This window comes from Liolophura sinensis, chromosome 7 (genome assembly GCF_032854445.1).
Source record: "Liolophura sinensis isolate JHLJ2023 chromosome 7, CUHK_Ljap_v2, whole genome shotgun sequence".
In the NCBI taxonomy this organism is placed as follows: Eukaryota; Metazoa; Mollusca; class Polyplacophora; order Chitonida; family Chitonidae; genus Liolophura; species Liolophura sinensis.
This window is the reverse complement of record NC_088301.1, coordinates 23677719-23695100: the sequence shown is the minus strand read 5'-3', so window position 1 is coordinate 23695100 and position 17382 is coordinate 23677719. Positions and strand designations below refer to the sequence as shown.

General features: G+C 38.5%; 1 protein-coding gene across 1 annotated transcript; it reads right to left on the bottom strand.

Annotated features, from left to right (window-relative positions):
* Positions 1-50: 50 nt before the first annotated feature.
* Positions 51-15998, bottom strand: LOC135471435 (ATP-dependent DNA helicase PIF1-like). Its single transcript, XM_064750679.1, has 10 exons — positions 15212-15998; positions 14450-14539; positions 12156-12309; positions 10328-10442; positions 9771-9877; positions 8489-8628; positions 7206-7312; positions 4786-4873; positions 2966-3111; positions 51-304 (listed from the first exon to the last, which is right to left on the bottom strand). Exons 1-10 carry the CDS (start codon positions 15942-15944, stop codon positions 80-82), a joined length of 1905 nt encoding a protein of 634 aa, XP_064606749.1. The 5' UTR covers positions 15945-15998; the 3' UTR covers positions 51-79.
* Positions 15999-17382: the final 1384 nt, after the last annotated feature.

The following is a 17382-nucleotide window of genomic DNA, read 5'->3' as shown; positions in this document are numbered from 1 at the left end:
TTTTTGAAAGACATTTTGTTTTCTTCACGTAAGTATTGCACCAGGTATCAGTTTAGATGGGCGTACGTCATTTTGCAAATCAACGCTCCTGCAGGTAAGAATTTAGATCTGTCTGCATCATTCGCTGATGTAGCTGGAGGCGGTGGTAGAAGCGAAGCACCTCGGGGTCTGCTCGTACACAGCTGCGGTCAAAGTCCACCACTCTCAGACCAGTCAGGCTCTTTGCTCGCGACAGAGCCACGTAAGCCTGTCCTGACTCAAACACCCTCGCCAGCGAGATCTCCACACAGTCCAATGTCATACCCTGAAACAGTGTGATCCAAAGAGTTCATTCATTCATTCACAAACATTGACAGTTTTGGTCATGTTTCTGTGTTAATCTGTAGAACCCTGAGTTAATACATACATATATCTATATATATATTTTACACTATTTCCTCAACCTTTTCGCGTATGAAAGAGCAACTTTTAGTGCAATTTATACACATTTTTAATGATTTTGAGGACAAAACTACACTGGTTGATCTGCCCAATTTCAGGGCTTCACAAACGGTAGAGTTTTACCTGTCAACTCAAAATTTGCTTGTAAACATGTGAAAAGGTTGCAGAATTACAGTTTTCTAACAAGATGAGTTACAAAGTCTGTAGAGAGTAAATCCTGCATTTCAAGATCATACAATATATCATACATGCACAAGTCTTACTCTGCCCATACAGATACCCATGGTCTGCTATCTGATTGGCGTTGGACAAAACCTTAAATCCCCATTTACTAAACAATATCTCACTTATACTATGGCAGCCAGCATTGTGGTGGGGGAACCCACGGCCATCTGCAGGTTGTTGGAAGACCTTCCTGCTTACGGCCAGAAAGAAAGCCAGCACAGGCTGGACTTGAACTCGCAGCGACCGCTCTGGTGAGTTGCTCCTGGGTCATTTGCGCCGTGCTGCCGTGCTCACCCCCTCGAAGGCCCCCCTGCTAGATTCAAATGGTCTCTCTTGGACAGAAAGTAACTAAAGTATATTCAGAGGGTAAGTTTTTATATGTGTGATAGGCGAAACATAAAAAATCCATCAACCATGTGGCCCACATACTGAATGTAAGCTGTCAGTTTTAGGAATCTGTTATGATTAGTTCTCAAGTGTACAGTGAGTATGATTAAATTACAGCTGACTCAAGAACCCAAAATGATGCACAGATGGATGAAAATGAATGTGACAGACAAAAAATACGCTCTATTCAAGAAGTGTCTCACATATTCAATGTAATCGGTGGTTTACTTCTAATTAATTATTTCTCATATGCAACTGCCCTTTTGAAGACGTAGCAATAAGAAAACAGTTTCAAAGAATTTATGTCTCAAATGAGAATATACAAAACTGGGATCAACTTTGTTTTGGAATTTGGTGTGAGTGGCTACAAAATGAATTTGCATAACATTTTTTTTTTTTTTTGATTGGTGTTTTACGCCGTCCTCAAGAATATTTCACTTATATGACGGCGGCCAGCATTATGGTGGGTGGAAACCGGGCACTGCCCGGGGGAAACCCACGACCATCCGCAGGTTGCTGGCAGACCTTCCCACTTACGGCCGGAGAGGAAGCCAGCATGAGCTGGACTTGAACTCACAGTGACCGCATTGGTGAGAGACTCCTGGGTCATTACGCTGCGCTAGCGCGCTAACCGACTGAGCCACGGAGGCCCCTAACATTCTTTCAAAATTGGACAAAACCTTAAATCCCCAATGAATCTGCCCACACACATAGTGCATGTTTTGGCATGTAAGAGGAATGTTACCCTAACTGGAAAGGTTATTTTCTAATTTCTGGTAAGTTCATATGTGTCCCTACCTAAACACGAAGTTTCACTTTTCAAATTCTAACGAATTACCGGTCAAATTTGTTGAGGATTTAGGATACATATTGTTAAACACAGAACACAATAACCAATCAGAATAAATAAATAACCCATAAATATGCAAAATTTTACATGCAGTCAGGCCCGACGGCAAAATGAACCCACAAAAAAAACAATTGCTACAAAAAGTGAGACAGATTCTAATTTGCACTGATATTTCCAAAAAAATATTACTGTATAAAATGTGAATGAATGAGGAGTACAGTTCGACTGTTCACAATGTGCTTAAAAAACATTTCACATGACATACATATGAATATGGTTGGGTATGTACATTTTGAAATTTGCATTTATTTTCACACATTTTAATGATTAGACAACACTTGTTAAGTCAAAACTTGTTCTTATATCATTTATTTCATCAGACGTCCGTGTAATTGATAAACAGTTTGTTTACTGAAATGCATGTATACTGAATATTAATAGGTGTGACTTGTTTATATAGAGTTAACCCTTCTTTCAGATGCTAGTGTATATCTCTGCGTCAAGTTCCCACATGATGTGTTGAGACTTTAATCGTGTGTTCCTGTTTGCCAAGAATTACTCATTAACCCATTTCATACTGCAGTGGACATAAGGGCTGCACCCTGGGGTAAAAGTGTCGGAATAATGAATGTGACGATGATGTGGTGCACAAATTTTTCACCAGGAAGGTAAAGCTAGAAAAATGTGAATACCACACAGGTGAAAGGCAACTGATTTACAGTGAAATGATTCATCTTATAACAGTATTAAAGGTCAAGTCCAGCAGAGGGGATCGTCATATATTCCTTGTTAAAGGCTTCTTTAAACCAGTGCCTTTTGTTTTTTTGCAGTTTCAAGACATTTCAACCGCATGGCCTTTGTCATACCTTGTTGTGTAATAAAATAACCTAATCATTTGCACCCCCCCCCCTGTATATTTTTAGTGGCAAACATAGGTCAAAAAAACTTTACACAATTTTACAGTAGGATATCTTTCTAACTTTTAAAATGGGTAACTCTGTTAATACGGATGCAGTTCTAAGTGAACTTTCATATGCCTAAGTGCGGATTAAGGATGCATACCTGGCTTTTGTGGATGGATATGGCCCATGCGAGCTGTAGAGGGACCTGTTTACGACTCACCAGCACCCCCCCTGGAGCTCGCAATGTCCATCGCACAGGCTTGATGGTCTCCTTCAGTCCACTGAGAAACTTCACGATTGGGTAGCCTGCCCAAAATATTAAACATTACAAGTCAGACGTTCGTATTTTCATGCCTACAAGCTTTGCATTTGCAAATCATATATAGTGGTTTTTAATATTGAATTATCTGATGCTCACTAAATGCCATACTGTATGTTATCAGTGATGTTTTCATATTACATAATCTGAGGTAATCTTAGTCAATACTACGACCCAAAGGTCAAAACCCAGGCTATGAGCAAACATCTCAGTAACACATTTTTAATTTACTAACTTATCTGAGCATTGTCTTAATCTCACTACAATTGATCTATAACAATATCCTCACCTGCATGCTGCATTAAACGCAACAGGCTTGCTTAACACATTCGGGCAAATCCTCGATTATATTTTGCTGGGTAAGTACCATAATGATTTACAACTGTATCAAGGCGAGACAAATGAAATAAAACTGGATGTTTGAGCTGTAACATCTGTTTTCCATTAGTGACTATTCAAAGAATCAAAATTTTTAATATTAATAAGTTGACAATTACAGTTGGTTCACTAATATGACAGAGGCCTACGTGGCTCAGTTGGTTAGCGCACTAGTGCAGCGTAATGACCCAGGAGCCTCTCACCAAAGCAGTCGCTGTGAGTTCAAGTCCAGCTCATACTGGCTAACTCTCCGGCTGTATGTGGGAAGGTATGTCAGCAACCTGGTCATGGTCATGGGTTTCCTCCCACCATAAAATATTCTTGAGTACAGCATAAAACACCAATCAAATAAATAAACAAATAAACTAAATAACTATGACAGAATGAATAGGATGAATGAATAATGAATAATGCTTGGGGTTTAACACTGTACCAAATATGACAGAGGAGATACATGTAGCTAAGCTAAACTGTCCTTCATAAGACTGAAACTTAAAACTGCAATTCAACAGCATTTTGTACACAATTTCTTACATGTTTTCTAAAAAAATTGTACATGAATAACACGGATTATCGAATTATGATCAAGGCTTCATAGTATAGACACAGTCCTAACATCAGAACTTTTTGGTGCTGTGCTAAATTTGTGAATACGCTTGTCCAAGAAATGGTTATTTATTTATTTATTTATTTGCTTGCCGAACTCAAGAATATTTCACTAATACGACAGCGGTATGGTGGGCAGAGCCCGGTTTCCTCCCACAACCATCCACAGGTTGCTGCCAATCCTTCCCACATAGCAATGATTAATACATGTACTACTGATTAAGGATTAAGTTTAGATTCAGTTTGTACTGACAGCTTTCCTTGTCCCTAGGCAATGGAGTGAGAAGTCAAATTGATTCAAAATGAAAGCTACGACAAAGCCTTTAGAGAAACATGAAGTTGAAACATTCAAAAACAAGGGGTTTTACAAGTATTAGTGCTTGTTAGCTTTTGAAGTTCTTTCATGCAATTCACGCAAAGTAATGTACATTAAATTTTATTATACATACATGATCGTCTTTCCCTTTTATTCACCTAAAAACTACATTCAATCATGTGTCTCATTTATTTATTTGATAGGTATTTTACGATGTACTCAAGAATATTTCACTTTCCCAGCATTATAGAGACTCGAGACCCGAGGTCTGAGCAGGTTGATCTCAGACCTTCCCACATAACATGTCATTGAATTATGAAAAGAATGAAGAAGAGAGGGAACAATCTGTATCAATACGCACCTGTCTCTCCGGCTTCAAACCCTATTACCACTCCTCGGGCTCCGTTCACAAGACCGCGCTGTACATCAAGGTTCTTTGCCAGCATCACCTGATCATAAAAAAAACGTGTTCAAATAATACATTGAATGAATGAATTATTGACTGGCAGTTCGATTCACACATGAATTGTTGAACATCTAGTCACCATGCTCAAATAACCAGCTGACTGAATGAATTATTGATTGGCAGAATGATTCACACAGAACTGTTGAACATCTGGTCATCATGCTCAAATAACCAACTGACTGAATGAGTTATTGACTGGCAGTATGATTCACACATGAAATGCTGAACATCTAGTCATCATGCTCAAATAACCAACTGACTGAATGAATCATTGACTGACTGAATGAATTATTGACTGGCAGTATTATTCACACAGAACTGTTAAACATCTAGTCATCATCATAACAAATGTATGACTGAAGATTAGCTACCCTAAATGACCATAAATTTTCGTCCATGAGTAAATTGCCCATTATTCCTGATTCTGAAAAATCTATTGATTTTAGACAGGTGTTATAAGGCATGCTCCTTACAGCGCATGCATCACTCTCTAACTTTCATTTCTCATCACTGCCACCCACAGACATGCTGGACCTTTGGACACTGGTGCACAGTTAGGCTTAGCCTCATCACTTGTGTCCTCTCACGGAACTATTTAATCAACAAACATTAATAAAATTGTTTTAGGTTTTGATTAGAGTCATGTTGTACGTACTCTTGATAAAGACAGTGCATGTGTATAAAGTATTGTTAAGAGACAAAGGTTGAGATGGATTGTTTGTGTTTTCGGACATTACTTCCAGCCTCATCACCAAGACTCCAGTAACCTTGGCGACCTTCAAGATATCTGTACAAATTTTGCTATTGGCCGCAGTGATGTAAAGCACAAGGTAGTGAGCGAAGCATGCGTTTTAGGGAGTATGGTTTGAGGTTTGTTTGGAACATGTGATGATGTTCTGCTGGAAAATTGTAAGTTTCAGTACCAAAGATAGTATTTTGCGACATTTATTTACCTCTGAAAATGCACTTTTGCTGGCAAAATTTTAGATCATTTAGCGTAAGTCATGTAAAGTGAGCGTTGAAAACTGTACATGTGGAGTAGAGAGTATGATATGTTAATACCTGTAGTTAAGTGACAATGATCCAACAACAACATGCACTGGCAATACAACAACAACGTGTAATTTATACAAGCAATACTTCATCATCATCATGATAAGACTCACTTCACACACACTTTTTACACATCTTCCAAAAACGGCCTTCGCCACGTAAACCAGACAGAAGACAAAAATCAAGACAATATGCAACTTCCAGCAGAAACATGACAGGCTGCTGTGGCTACTGATTCATTTGATTGGTGTTTTATGCCGTACTCAAGAATATTTCACTTATATGAAGGTGGCCAGCATCACGGTGGGTGAAACTGGGCAGAGCCCGGGGGAAACCCATGCACAACCATACTCCTGTTGCTGGCACTGTGGCTACTGCTCTTTATTTACTAATAATATTTGAACCCATGCTCGAAAATATTTCCCTCTGTGCAACAATAAACTTCATGTGAGACCACATAAAATGCTTCATAAGCACCGTGAACTGCTCATTACTTATATGTATACTGTCAAAAAGTCTCAGATTATATCACAGGCATACAGAATGGTAACGCACTGGCTGGTGTGAGATAAATAGGTAAATTAACTATATGCCTAGCCTATGTTGAATTTAAGCCACAGATATGGCACATTTAAATGTACTGAAGCATAACCAAGGCTGGAGGCTTTAACCCACTGTCACCTTCATTGTCAGCCATTCAGCATGATCGGGTGTATGCCATAAACACAATTCTAATATGTACCTCAAGTTGATAAATAATAAATAAAGTCAGTGCCAGAATCTGCTGTGGGTAACTCCATTTTGCCTAAGAACTAGTACTGAAGTCTCCTGTGTTATGAGGAGAATTGCCGTCGGAAACTGCCAAAGTACAGTTCGTACATTTCTGGTAGAACTCTTCTTCCCAGAAGGTAGCGAACAGTACAATTTGTTTTCTGACAATCGGGAAACTGGAATGCTGGACGTAGTTTCAAAGTTTACACGAACAAGCCGGCAGTTTTAATGACTCTCATTGGTTGAGAGGCAACACATCCCCAGCATAAACTACAAGTGTTAAAGATGAAGGACGCGATGGACATGATTTATGTCAGCTTTGCTGTTTTCAGGCTTTAGTGTATGGCAAGGAAAAATCGCAAAATTATGCAGCAGGCACCACCAAATAGAAAAAAAATGTGCTCTTTTCAGCCTATAGGGTCATGCTTTCAAGTTTTCTTCTCCTTTAACATGAGTTATTAAAGTCAATGATGATTTTGACACACCCCTACCTGAGCACCCAGTTTGAGGTCCAGCTGATTTTTAACTACACAATGATTATTAATCATGCTGGTATACACAGAGTCCGTGTCTGTGGCTTGAAAGGAACGACAGCTGCCTGAAACAAACATGTAAATATGCATACAAATATCACAAGGGAACATCATCTTTCCTTGTAATTGTGGTCATTTTTGAATTTATTTCTTTATTTGATCGGTGTTTTACGCATTTTTAGTCATTTTTAAAAATAGGAGCCGAGGGGTGAGGGGAGTGTTAAGCAGTGACTGGTAGGAGTGCATGTTGTACTGACGAGAGAGACAAACTATAGTAGTAATCTAACAGTATCCAGAGTTCATGTCTTTCATCTTAACAATGCTACTAAACGTAGTGATGCTACATCATAAGAACAATACATTCAATTTGGTGACTATTAATTCAATCATGATCCTCTTTTAGCCTGGGGCTTCCGTGGCTCAGTCGGTTAAAGCGCTAGTGCAGCTTTATGACCCAGGAGTCTCTCACCAATGCGGTCCCTGCGAGTTCAAGTCCATCTCATGCTGGCTTCCTCTCCGGCCGTACGTGAGAAGGTCTGTCAGCAACCTGCGGATGGTCGTGGGTTTCCCCCGGGCTCATGCTACATGGTAAATTATGCCGACACTGAAGTCAGTCTAATGTTTCGGTAATTAATTTCTTACCAGCCAAAACCTGTCACGAAGTTAGGTATTTGTAAAATTACATACAAAACAATGTAGAATTTATTTCTGAAAGGGAGCCATCATAAGCTGGACTTGAATTCACAGAGATCTTGTTGTTTAGAGGCTCCTGAGTCATGGTTAACCGCTATCAAGTTAATCACTACACCAGGAAGGCCCCCGGTTTTGTAGATAAACCTCTTTGCACATAACACAGTAATTCTGTAAATTTTAGCATCAATAGACAAAGACCAGTAGAATTAAAATGTCACAGTTATTTCATTTATCTCTTCCAGCAGACGCCAATCAACGGTAGACTCTGACACAGGTCAGTACTTCTTATTTCATAAACAAACCTTTGTACTAGCATACAAACATTTACAGAATAAAAATGTGTTTTTCACTGTTGCTAATTTCAGTACTTCGTACAAACAACCAAAAATGTATGCATGTTTTCCTATAACCATTTGAGTGTTGTCAACGTAGGGGAGGTAACCTCTCCATCAATGCTTACAAATCCTGATTTTAGTGGAGCCTTTGGTATGATCTGACCCTCGTCTATGTTCCATGAACATGTCGCAATATAGATTAAATTTTGTCACCTGTTAATTTCTTCAGGTGATGTAAATTTAGCTGCTCGACGTCCTCCTTGTGGGTGCAAAGTCTGGTTGCTATGACACCATTCATGTTGCAGTTGTTGTTAGCTGTTGACTTCAGAACCTCAGTCACATGCTCTGGACACCTGGCGATCATAAAGACCCACATTTTATGAGTAACAGAAAATTAACCACTGTATGATGTACAATTCTACATATTGTAATTCTCAATAATTATGCATGTTTGCTAAGTGTTTTTTCAAGCATATTGGGAAGGCATTCTTCTTTTAAGACTGTTAAAATTATACTTTTTGTGAAGCCCTGAAACTAGCCAATCCAACTAATGTAGTTTAGTTTTTAAAAAAAATCAAATTAAAAATGTGCATAAATTACACTGATAATTGCTCTTTCATATGTGAAAAGGTTGAGGAATTAGGGTAGTATTAAAAGAACAGATTTTCCAAAAAGTGCCGAAAATATTTATTTAAACACATGGCCCCCTGTCTGAGTTCATCAGCACTGCCAGCCCAGTTCACGATGGGAACACAAAGCAAAGGTACGTGACGTATACTGTACACAAACATATTTCTTACCAGTCAGTCTAGTCATGCTTACAATGATTAAATTCATCAATAGATATTCATTCTTTAAACACAGTGAATAAATTACTTATTTATTACTTTGACTGATTGATGCTTTAATAATGCCATAATCAAGACCCATGACAAATTAGTGTTCAATTTTATCTGTAGATCACACATGGCAAAATTGAACAGTAATTTTAATAAGAACCAATATATCGTGTTTATCTGTAGATCACATGTGGCAAACACACTATACTGGAAGAAAACAAGTGGAGCAAACAGCCCCATGAATCATCATGGAGAAGGCCACATGAATAGTTAGAGCGGGAGAATTCCCTGTCTAAAGCCTGAATGCATTCTGCACCTCTAGAATCAATCTGCTTGGTTTTCTCCCAAAATAATGCTGGCCGTTTAGGAATACCCTAATTCCTCAACCTTTTCCAATATAAAAGAACAACTTTCAGTGCAGTTTAAGCATATTCTTAATTTGATTTTGGAGACAAAATTACATTGGTTGGTATGGCCAATTTTAGGTTTTCACCAAAAATATAATTTTACTGTTCTGCGAAGAATAATATTTTTAGAAAAAAGCTGAAGAATTACAGTAAGTGAAATATTCTGGAGTATGGCGTAAAAGATCCATAAAAAAAATAGATAATTGTTTGAAATTAAAACAATCATACCATAAAGTTAACCAAACTTACTTTCCATGTCGTATGTTTTGCAAAATGTCCACAAACTGTTTGTCTGTCTGTCGCCTGATCTCAGCCAACTCCATATTGACATGAATCACATCCCTCCAAGACTTAGACTGAAATACACACATGCACATAAACACAAAAAGATCTACAACCAAAGCTTGAAGAAAACATATGGATTAATTTCCCACAAAGTCCTACTCATCATTTTATCAGCCCGACTCTCTCATAACTGGCCAAGTCTTAATCTCTGAACATTTCATGTTCACACTACCTGTATCTTTAAATTCAACAGTATCCTGATGTCTTCATCCAACACATTTACAGTGTACTGTATACTCTAGTCAAAGGGAGGTAACTCCATGTTCTGCTCTGTCTACAATTTTTACTGAACATGCTCAATACTACCAAATAAAATATATATTTTTTGTAACTGTTCAGGTAAATGCACAAACAATTTGAATCTACAACTGACCTTACATGTATTACTGACAAAAAGTAACACAGATTTACAATGGCTCTCAACCATATAAAGGTCATAAGACAAGATGAACAAGCAGTACCTGGAAGCAAAATTTCCTTTTGCCTTGCCCCTTGATGACTGGAGGCAGCTGAAGGAAGTCACCAGAGACAACAAGCTGAATGCCCCCAAAAGGCACATCACTCTTCCGGACAGTCCTGTGAACAGACAACAGTATAACGTCAGCTGATATTTATGTTGAACTACATTGCCATGGATGAAGTTTCTGACCTAATGTGGTCAAGCATGCTCAGATGTAGACTACAACATCAGTGATTATTGTCTCTACTTTTTGAACCAGACAAGAGATAAGATCGTTTTATTTTTATTCTTTTATAATTACTCAAGTTACATCCATAATTATAGTTTACACAAAGATAGCGCTTACTAGATGTAGAACATATATGCAACAGTTAAGCTAGAGCTGTCTACATGTACCTGTCTACACAAGAAAAACAGGGGGAGCAAACCAGTATTTGAGTCATTAAAATACACTTCTGACTGGTATTTGGGGTCAAAAGTTGAAATAAATTTAACTGACCAAAAAAAAAAAGAAAAAAGCAAAACAGGGCTCGTATACTAACTTCAAAGACTTCCAATTTCCAGACTTTTCTTCACCCAAAATTCACATTAACCAGGGTACTCAGAAAAAATATTAATACAGTTGTGCAAGCTTAAAATCAATTTAAAATGGCAGTCTCTGTCCACGGTTAGGTAAATGCTGGTTGCCAGCATTTACCACACCCCATCAACTGCACTTATTATGAAACAATAGTGACAGCCATATGCAAAATGAAACTTTACAGAATGGTAGAGTCTTTTAACTCCAGCTTATCAAAGAAATCGACGTCCAAAGTTAGCCTGGCTGTCAGAATTTACCACACCTCATCACCTCGGCTATGGCTTCCAGCTTATCAAAGAAGTCTTTGTCCACAGTTAGCCTAGTTGTCAAAAGTCATCACACCTAATCACCTCCACTCACCTCGTTACAGCTTCCAGCTTGTCAAAGAAGTCTCCGTCCACAGTTAGCCTAATTGTCAAAAGTCATCACACCTAATCACCTCCACTCATCTTGCTACGGCACCAGCTTATCAAAGAAGTCTTTGTCCACAGTTAGCCTAGTTGTCAAAAGTCATCACACCTAATCACCTCCACTCACCTTGTTACAGCTTCCAGCTTGTCAAAGAAGTATATGTCCACAGTTAGCCTAGTTGTCAAAAGTCATCACACCTAATCACCTCCACTCACCTTGCTATGACCTCCAGCTTGTCAAAGAAGTCTCTGTCCACAGTTAGCCTAGCTGTCAAAAGTCATCACACCTAATCACCTCCACTCACATCGCTACGGCTTCCAGCTTGTCAAAGAAGTATATGTCCACAGTTAGCCTAATTGTCAAAAGTCATCACACCTAATCACCTCCACTCACCTCGCTACGGCTTCCAGCTTGTCAAAGAAGTCTCTGTCCACAGTTAGCCTAATTGTCAAAAGTCATCACACCTAATCACCTCCACTCACCTTGCTATGGCCTCTAGCTTATCAAAGAAGTCTCCGTCCACAGTTAGCCTAATTGTCAAAAGTCATCACACCTAATCACCTCCTCTCACCTCACTACAGCCTCCAGCTTATCAAAGAAGTCTCCGTCCACAGTTAGCCCAATTGTCAAAAGTCATCACACCTAATTACCTCCACTCACCTCGCTACAGCTTCCAGCTTATCAAAGAAGTCTCCGTCTACAGTTAGCCTAGCTGTCAAAAGTCATCACACCTAATCACCTCCACTCATCTTGCTACTGCCTCCAGCTTATCAAAGAAGTCTCTGTCCACAGTCAGCCTAGCTGTCAAAAGTCATCACACCTAATCACCTCCACTCACCTCGCTACAGCCTCCAGCTTATCAAAGAAGTCTCCATCCACCATGGAGATCTCATCAATGATCAGATGATGACATCTCTTCCACTGCTGAGTCACCTGGGGCCTTGAGGCTAACTCTATACACTGAGCCAGGTCAGCTTTACCTGAACCTATACCTGAAATAATTTCATAAATCATATTTAATACTGCTACTCAGTTTTTGAGTTATGATGACATCCATATGCAAAGTGACACTTTACAGAATGGTAGAGCTATTAGCCTGTCTTTTAACATGGTAGTAAAACCACTGGCAAAATATCATTATTTTTGCATTATTTGACACCTAAACCAAACCATAAACATAATTCATAACATTAATAAAATCCCAGTTGATAAGGTTTCTATATTCTGCTATACATATACCACCCTACGCTGGAGCTGGCAGACTGGCTCTACATATACTGTGCCCTAAAGTAAACATAAAGTCAGCCACTATATCTGAATTAATTAATAACATAGTATTCCAGAAATGTTCTAAACATATTTACAAAATTCTACGCTGCTTATCAACAAAGTACATAGCAAATGATCGTCAGTATCTAGCCGCTCATTTGGTGACGTCATTTTGCCATGTTATAGCTAACTAAAGTGATGTCACAAAGCTAGGACCTTCTCCGGTAACATCGTTATTAAACAATGTGAGTGAGAAAATACAAACAAAATCGTCTGATAAGCAATCAGTTATGTTGCGTTTTTAAAGGGCCAATGTTTCTTTTAGCTTGACGTTTGGTCAGGACGATCTTTGTCGGCACAACAGCCGTCTTTTAGCGGGCCTGCCCGTCTGCGTCTTCGACCTACATGGGTTTCACCCAGCTGGCTGTACCGACATCAGGGAAATTACAGAACATAGCAGGACCTTCTAATCTGCTCTTTCATGCAGAGTTTGGGAAGATATTTTCTTTATAAATCTGACTTTGCTAATAATGCAACGTCACAATATTTTTCTTCAAGAAATGACTCTCCCAAGGAGGTTTTCTTGCCAACTCAAGATACTGCCCAACACGCACGCATTGTAACCCTATGCTCATAAATGTGTGGTCCAAAATGCACAGTTTAACACTTAAACTACAAAATCCGATTTTTTGCATCGGTATCTGTCTATACTTAAAGGAAACCAAACTGACAATCGAGAGATAATAGGTTTTTTAATGCGACAGCCAATTATCAAGTGAAGTTTTCAGCACTAGTGATTGGCAAAGTTCATAAGAGCTTCCATAAGCTATCGCTTACATGGCTATTCAGAGTGAATTGTTTGTCCGTGCCATACCTCCAATGCTGAACTTCATCTTCTCGGCTTTTAAATCTTTTCATAATTTTTCACATATTTTTCTGTGATAACTGTGTCCTATATCCTTTTTTCTATGTATATACAGTGGCAGACTTTATGTTCACTTTAAACCAACGGCTTCACACACAATGACACCACAAACTGACTGACTGTGTTGTTTTTGTAATGTTTTTTCTCAAACAATGTGTATTACTTCCCTATTGTGTTCTGTTGATTAATTTTATAATTTATTGCATTATTGATGTTTAATACCATTCACTAATTTTTCATTTCACATATTACAGCGGTCAGGTATAGGTAAGTTGTATAAATCATCGCCCTTCTTCTGGTAGACGATAAATCTGGTGACTTAAATCCACAGACGAACCAGCAGTGTTGGGTATGACTGTCTTGCACATTCCTAAGACAACTTTTAATCATAATTTGGGTGTACTTAACCGTTGGGATCCCATAGCATGGAGAAATTCATGAAATATATCCTGTATAAGGCTGAAAATACATTTTATACATAGTTACAAGTAAATTACTAATTGATTGCTGATCATTTACGACATCAAAGTAAATGCACTTTAACAATTTCAGTCTCATCTTAATTTAGACTTTTTGGACTAAGAGCTGAATTTATTTGATTGGTGTCTGATTCTGTACTCAACAATATTTTACTTATATGAAGGCGGTGGTGGGAAGAAACGGGGCAATGCCCAGGAGAACCCATGACCATTTGCAGCTTGGGGCTGAATTCAGAGACCCAGGTTCACTATCTGCTTTCCACGCATTATCACGCAAGATTTGTAATATTGGAACATTGCTGTAAACGGGAATTTGCGAGTCACATGATCTGTCTGGCTGAGAAAAGCCAATTGTACACCTTAATGAATTTAGGTTCCCAATATGAAAATTTGTATGAAAAATTCAAGCCTAGGATTGACTTTACATTCACTATCAGACACGTTCATGTATGGAACTACCTGCAAATGCGTGTAGGGTGGTTCCTCCTATATGGCAAGCTGCTATCCCTGTGCTGGCTGTGGCAAACGTATGCTGGGGTGGGAGGGCACCTGTAACACAGAAAATAAATACTACTGGTACATTTGACTGCAGTTTTTTCTTCACTGTAGCAACTTCACAGCAACACAAAACAAACAATAGCAATTGATTAAAAAAATTATAATATCAAACCAAAAAAATGCTGACCTGTAAAATGCCTCGGATCACAGGTAGAATATGAGTACATTGTCACTTGTGATATTCTACACATTGATGCACAGATTTAGTTTTTAGGGCGTTTGTCAGGCATTTTTTAAACATTTTTTAAAAATGTTCCGATTTTTTTCTTTTTGTGGTTAGCTCAAGTTTTGCCCAACACAAGAATTTTTGAAGAATGGCCAGACAGTGGTAAACTGTAAAATTCCATCGCAGTGAAGCTACGTACACAAGGAACAGAATCACCAAAGGGTGTCATAGCTCTTTCATTTATGCAGAATTTAAAAGCTTTTGAAAGGAAAAAATTGTAATGATGATTTTCAATTTGATTTTTGACATTTTTTGTCAGTCTGAAATTATTACAGATTAGAATATCACAGTATTTGAGACCCTGACATATGTCATAAATGACATGCAACTTCAACCCTTACAACTTTTTTAATTAAAATACAACTGCAACTGTAATGAAATACAAAAATTAATATAGCCTTGTACAAAAATAAGGACGACGTAAATTCTGCACCAACCTATAATTCTCTTCATAAGGAACGACTTGCCAGTACCAGCACTTCCAGTAAAGAATACATTCTTGCCACTGCGAACTGCCGTGAGAACCATCTGCTGTTCTTTAGAAAGTCTTACTGACTGCAAAATGGAGGCTGAAGACAACACAGATGCTAATTCTTTCCTAGGTTGCTTTAAACTCTTTGGATGCATATTCTCTTTGTTTTCGCTGTCCATATTTCCATCTGTGTCTTTCCTTTTCCGTTTTCCTTTTGGTGTGGCAAACCTTTTAGCTTTCTTTTCCGCTTCTTTTGTCCTTTTGGTTTGCAAAGCATCGAGATCCTTAACATTCAGCGGGCTAATCTCTTGAAACTGACGCTGCAGATCAGACCTCAGTTTCTGACGTTCACTCAAAAAGCCTTTGATCTTTCCGCATTCTAATTTTCCATACAGTGTTCGTAGAAATATAATAAGTTTATCTGGAGGACAATTACTGATCAACAGCTGTGTCCTGTACTCAGTAAATATCAATGTCGCTTTACCTTCCTTCACAAACTTCCTGTGCATTTGCATTTCCCGAATGTTGTACTTCACCTGTCGCTTGCCCAAGTCAACCATGAGGATGATGTCCCTGAATTCATTTCTTCCTAAGGTCATGGTGACATTACGATATTGCACTCTTTTCGCCACTCCTGATGTTCCATTAATTTCTTCAACGCTCACAGTACATGTAATAATCCCACAGTCATCTGCCATGATATTACAAAATGTCCAGGTGTTTTAAATGAGACTCATATATACTTTGAAAAAATGTCCAACTACTGGAGTCATACCTGTAAAAAACATCCAAAAAGAGAATTTTTTTTTTTTTGGCAATGCTGAACAATTATTTATACATTTATTTGATTTGTGTTTTAAGAATGTTCCACTTGCACGACGATGGCTCAACATTATGGTGGGGGAAACTGGGCATAATCTGGGGGGAAACACACGATCATCAGGTAGCTGACAGACCCACATACAACCAAAGAGGAAGATAGCATGACCCCGACTTGAACTAACAGTGACCGCATTGGTGAGAGGCTCTTAAGTCATTGCACCACGGCATCCCTGGCACACTAACCGCTTGACCAAAGAGGCTCCTAACAATGATTTATGTGACTGTTACAAACCATTTTGAAAATAAGAGAACAACTGTTAAGATCTCATTGATCCTGTGTCAAAGTTTTGGCAATGTTTAGAAAGTAAATAAACATCAATTTCATCACCAGATGAAATCTACAGTAGCTATGATTAATCTACAGTATCCTGCTTTATACATCAGCAGATTTGGACTGGCTTTAGTCACGTGGTATACATGTATATTTGTGAGAAATTTTGATGAAAATATATATAAATGTATCTTATTCTACTTTTTCCATTCACGACACTGCAACCTATTTCAAAACAAGTCCCCCATTAGGCTTGTTTTTTCAAGGTTAACAAACATGCAGCATGCAGGAACAACAACTTTTTCAAGATCCATAACTCTGGTGAAGGCAAAATGGCTGCTGCTTCAGCCGTGACGGTCTCGTGATTTCAGGGCTGGTGTGCCATTACCGAGAGGAACATCGTTAGGATGTTGCGTGTGCAGTCGAGTTGAGATGTAAGAGTCACAGATGACACCTGTTTTGGGATGCAGACATCGTTTAGAAAGGACTTATCAGACATGGCATGAATCGGTGAATGGTTTAATTCCTGTGGTTATAAAACTCTAGGCTTCGAGTTCATTATAAAGATAGCCAAAAGCTAAGCTGGACGTTCCTTCCGTAACACCCAACTTCAGTTATATACACTTTCAAGCTGACAATTTTACTAAAAAAACGGCTCAAACTGTACCTTATTTTTGCTATCCAATGATTCCCTAAAAGGACCAAAATGTAATATGTCACAGCTCGCATTGCTAAATCATCTTTCAACAGTAATCCAGCCATTTAAACTTTCAAATCGGACAATTCAAATCAACATCTGCCATGTTTGGAATTTTGTTTTTTAACTTCGGACAAGGTGATGGGCAGTAAAAATTTTATCCTACCCAATCTTCTCTTTAAGAATCGCATGCCCTGTGTAAACAGAATGTTGGGTTTGATAATATTTTCACGGCCCATCACCCTGCCCAAAGATGAAAAAAGGTCCAAATATGGCAGATGCTGAT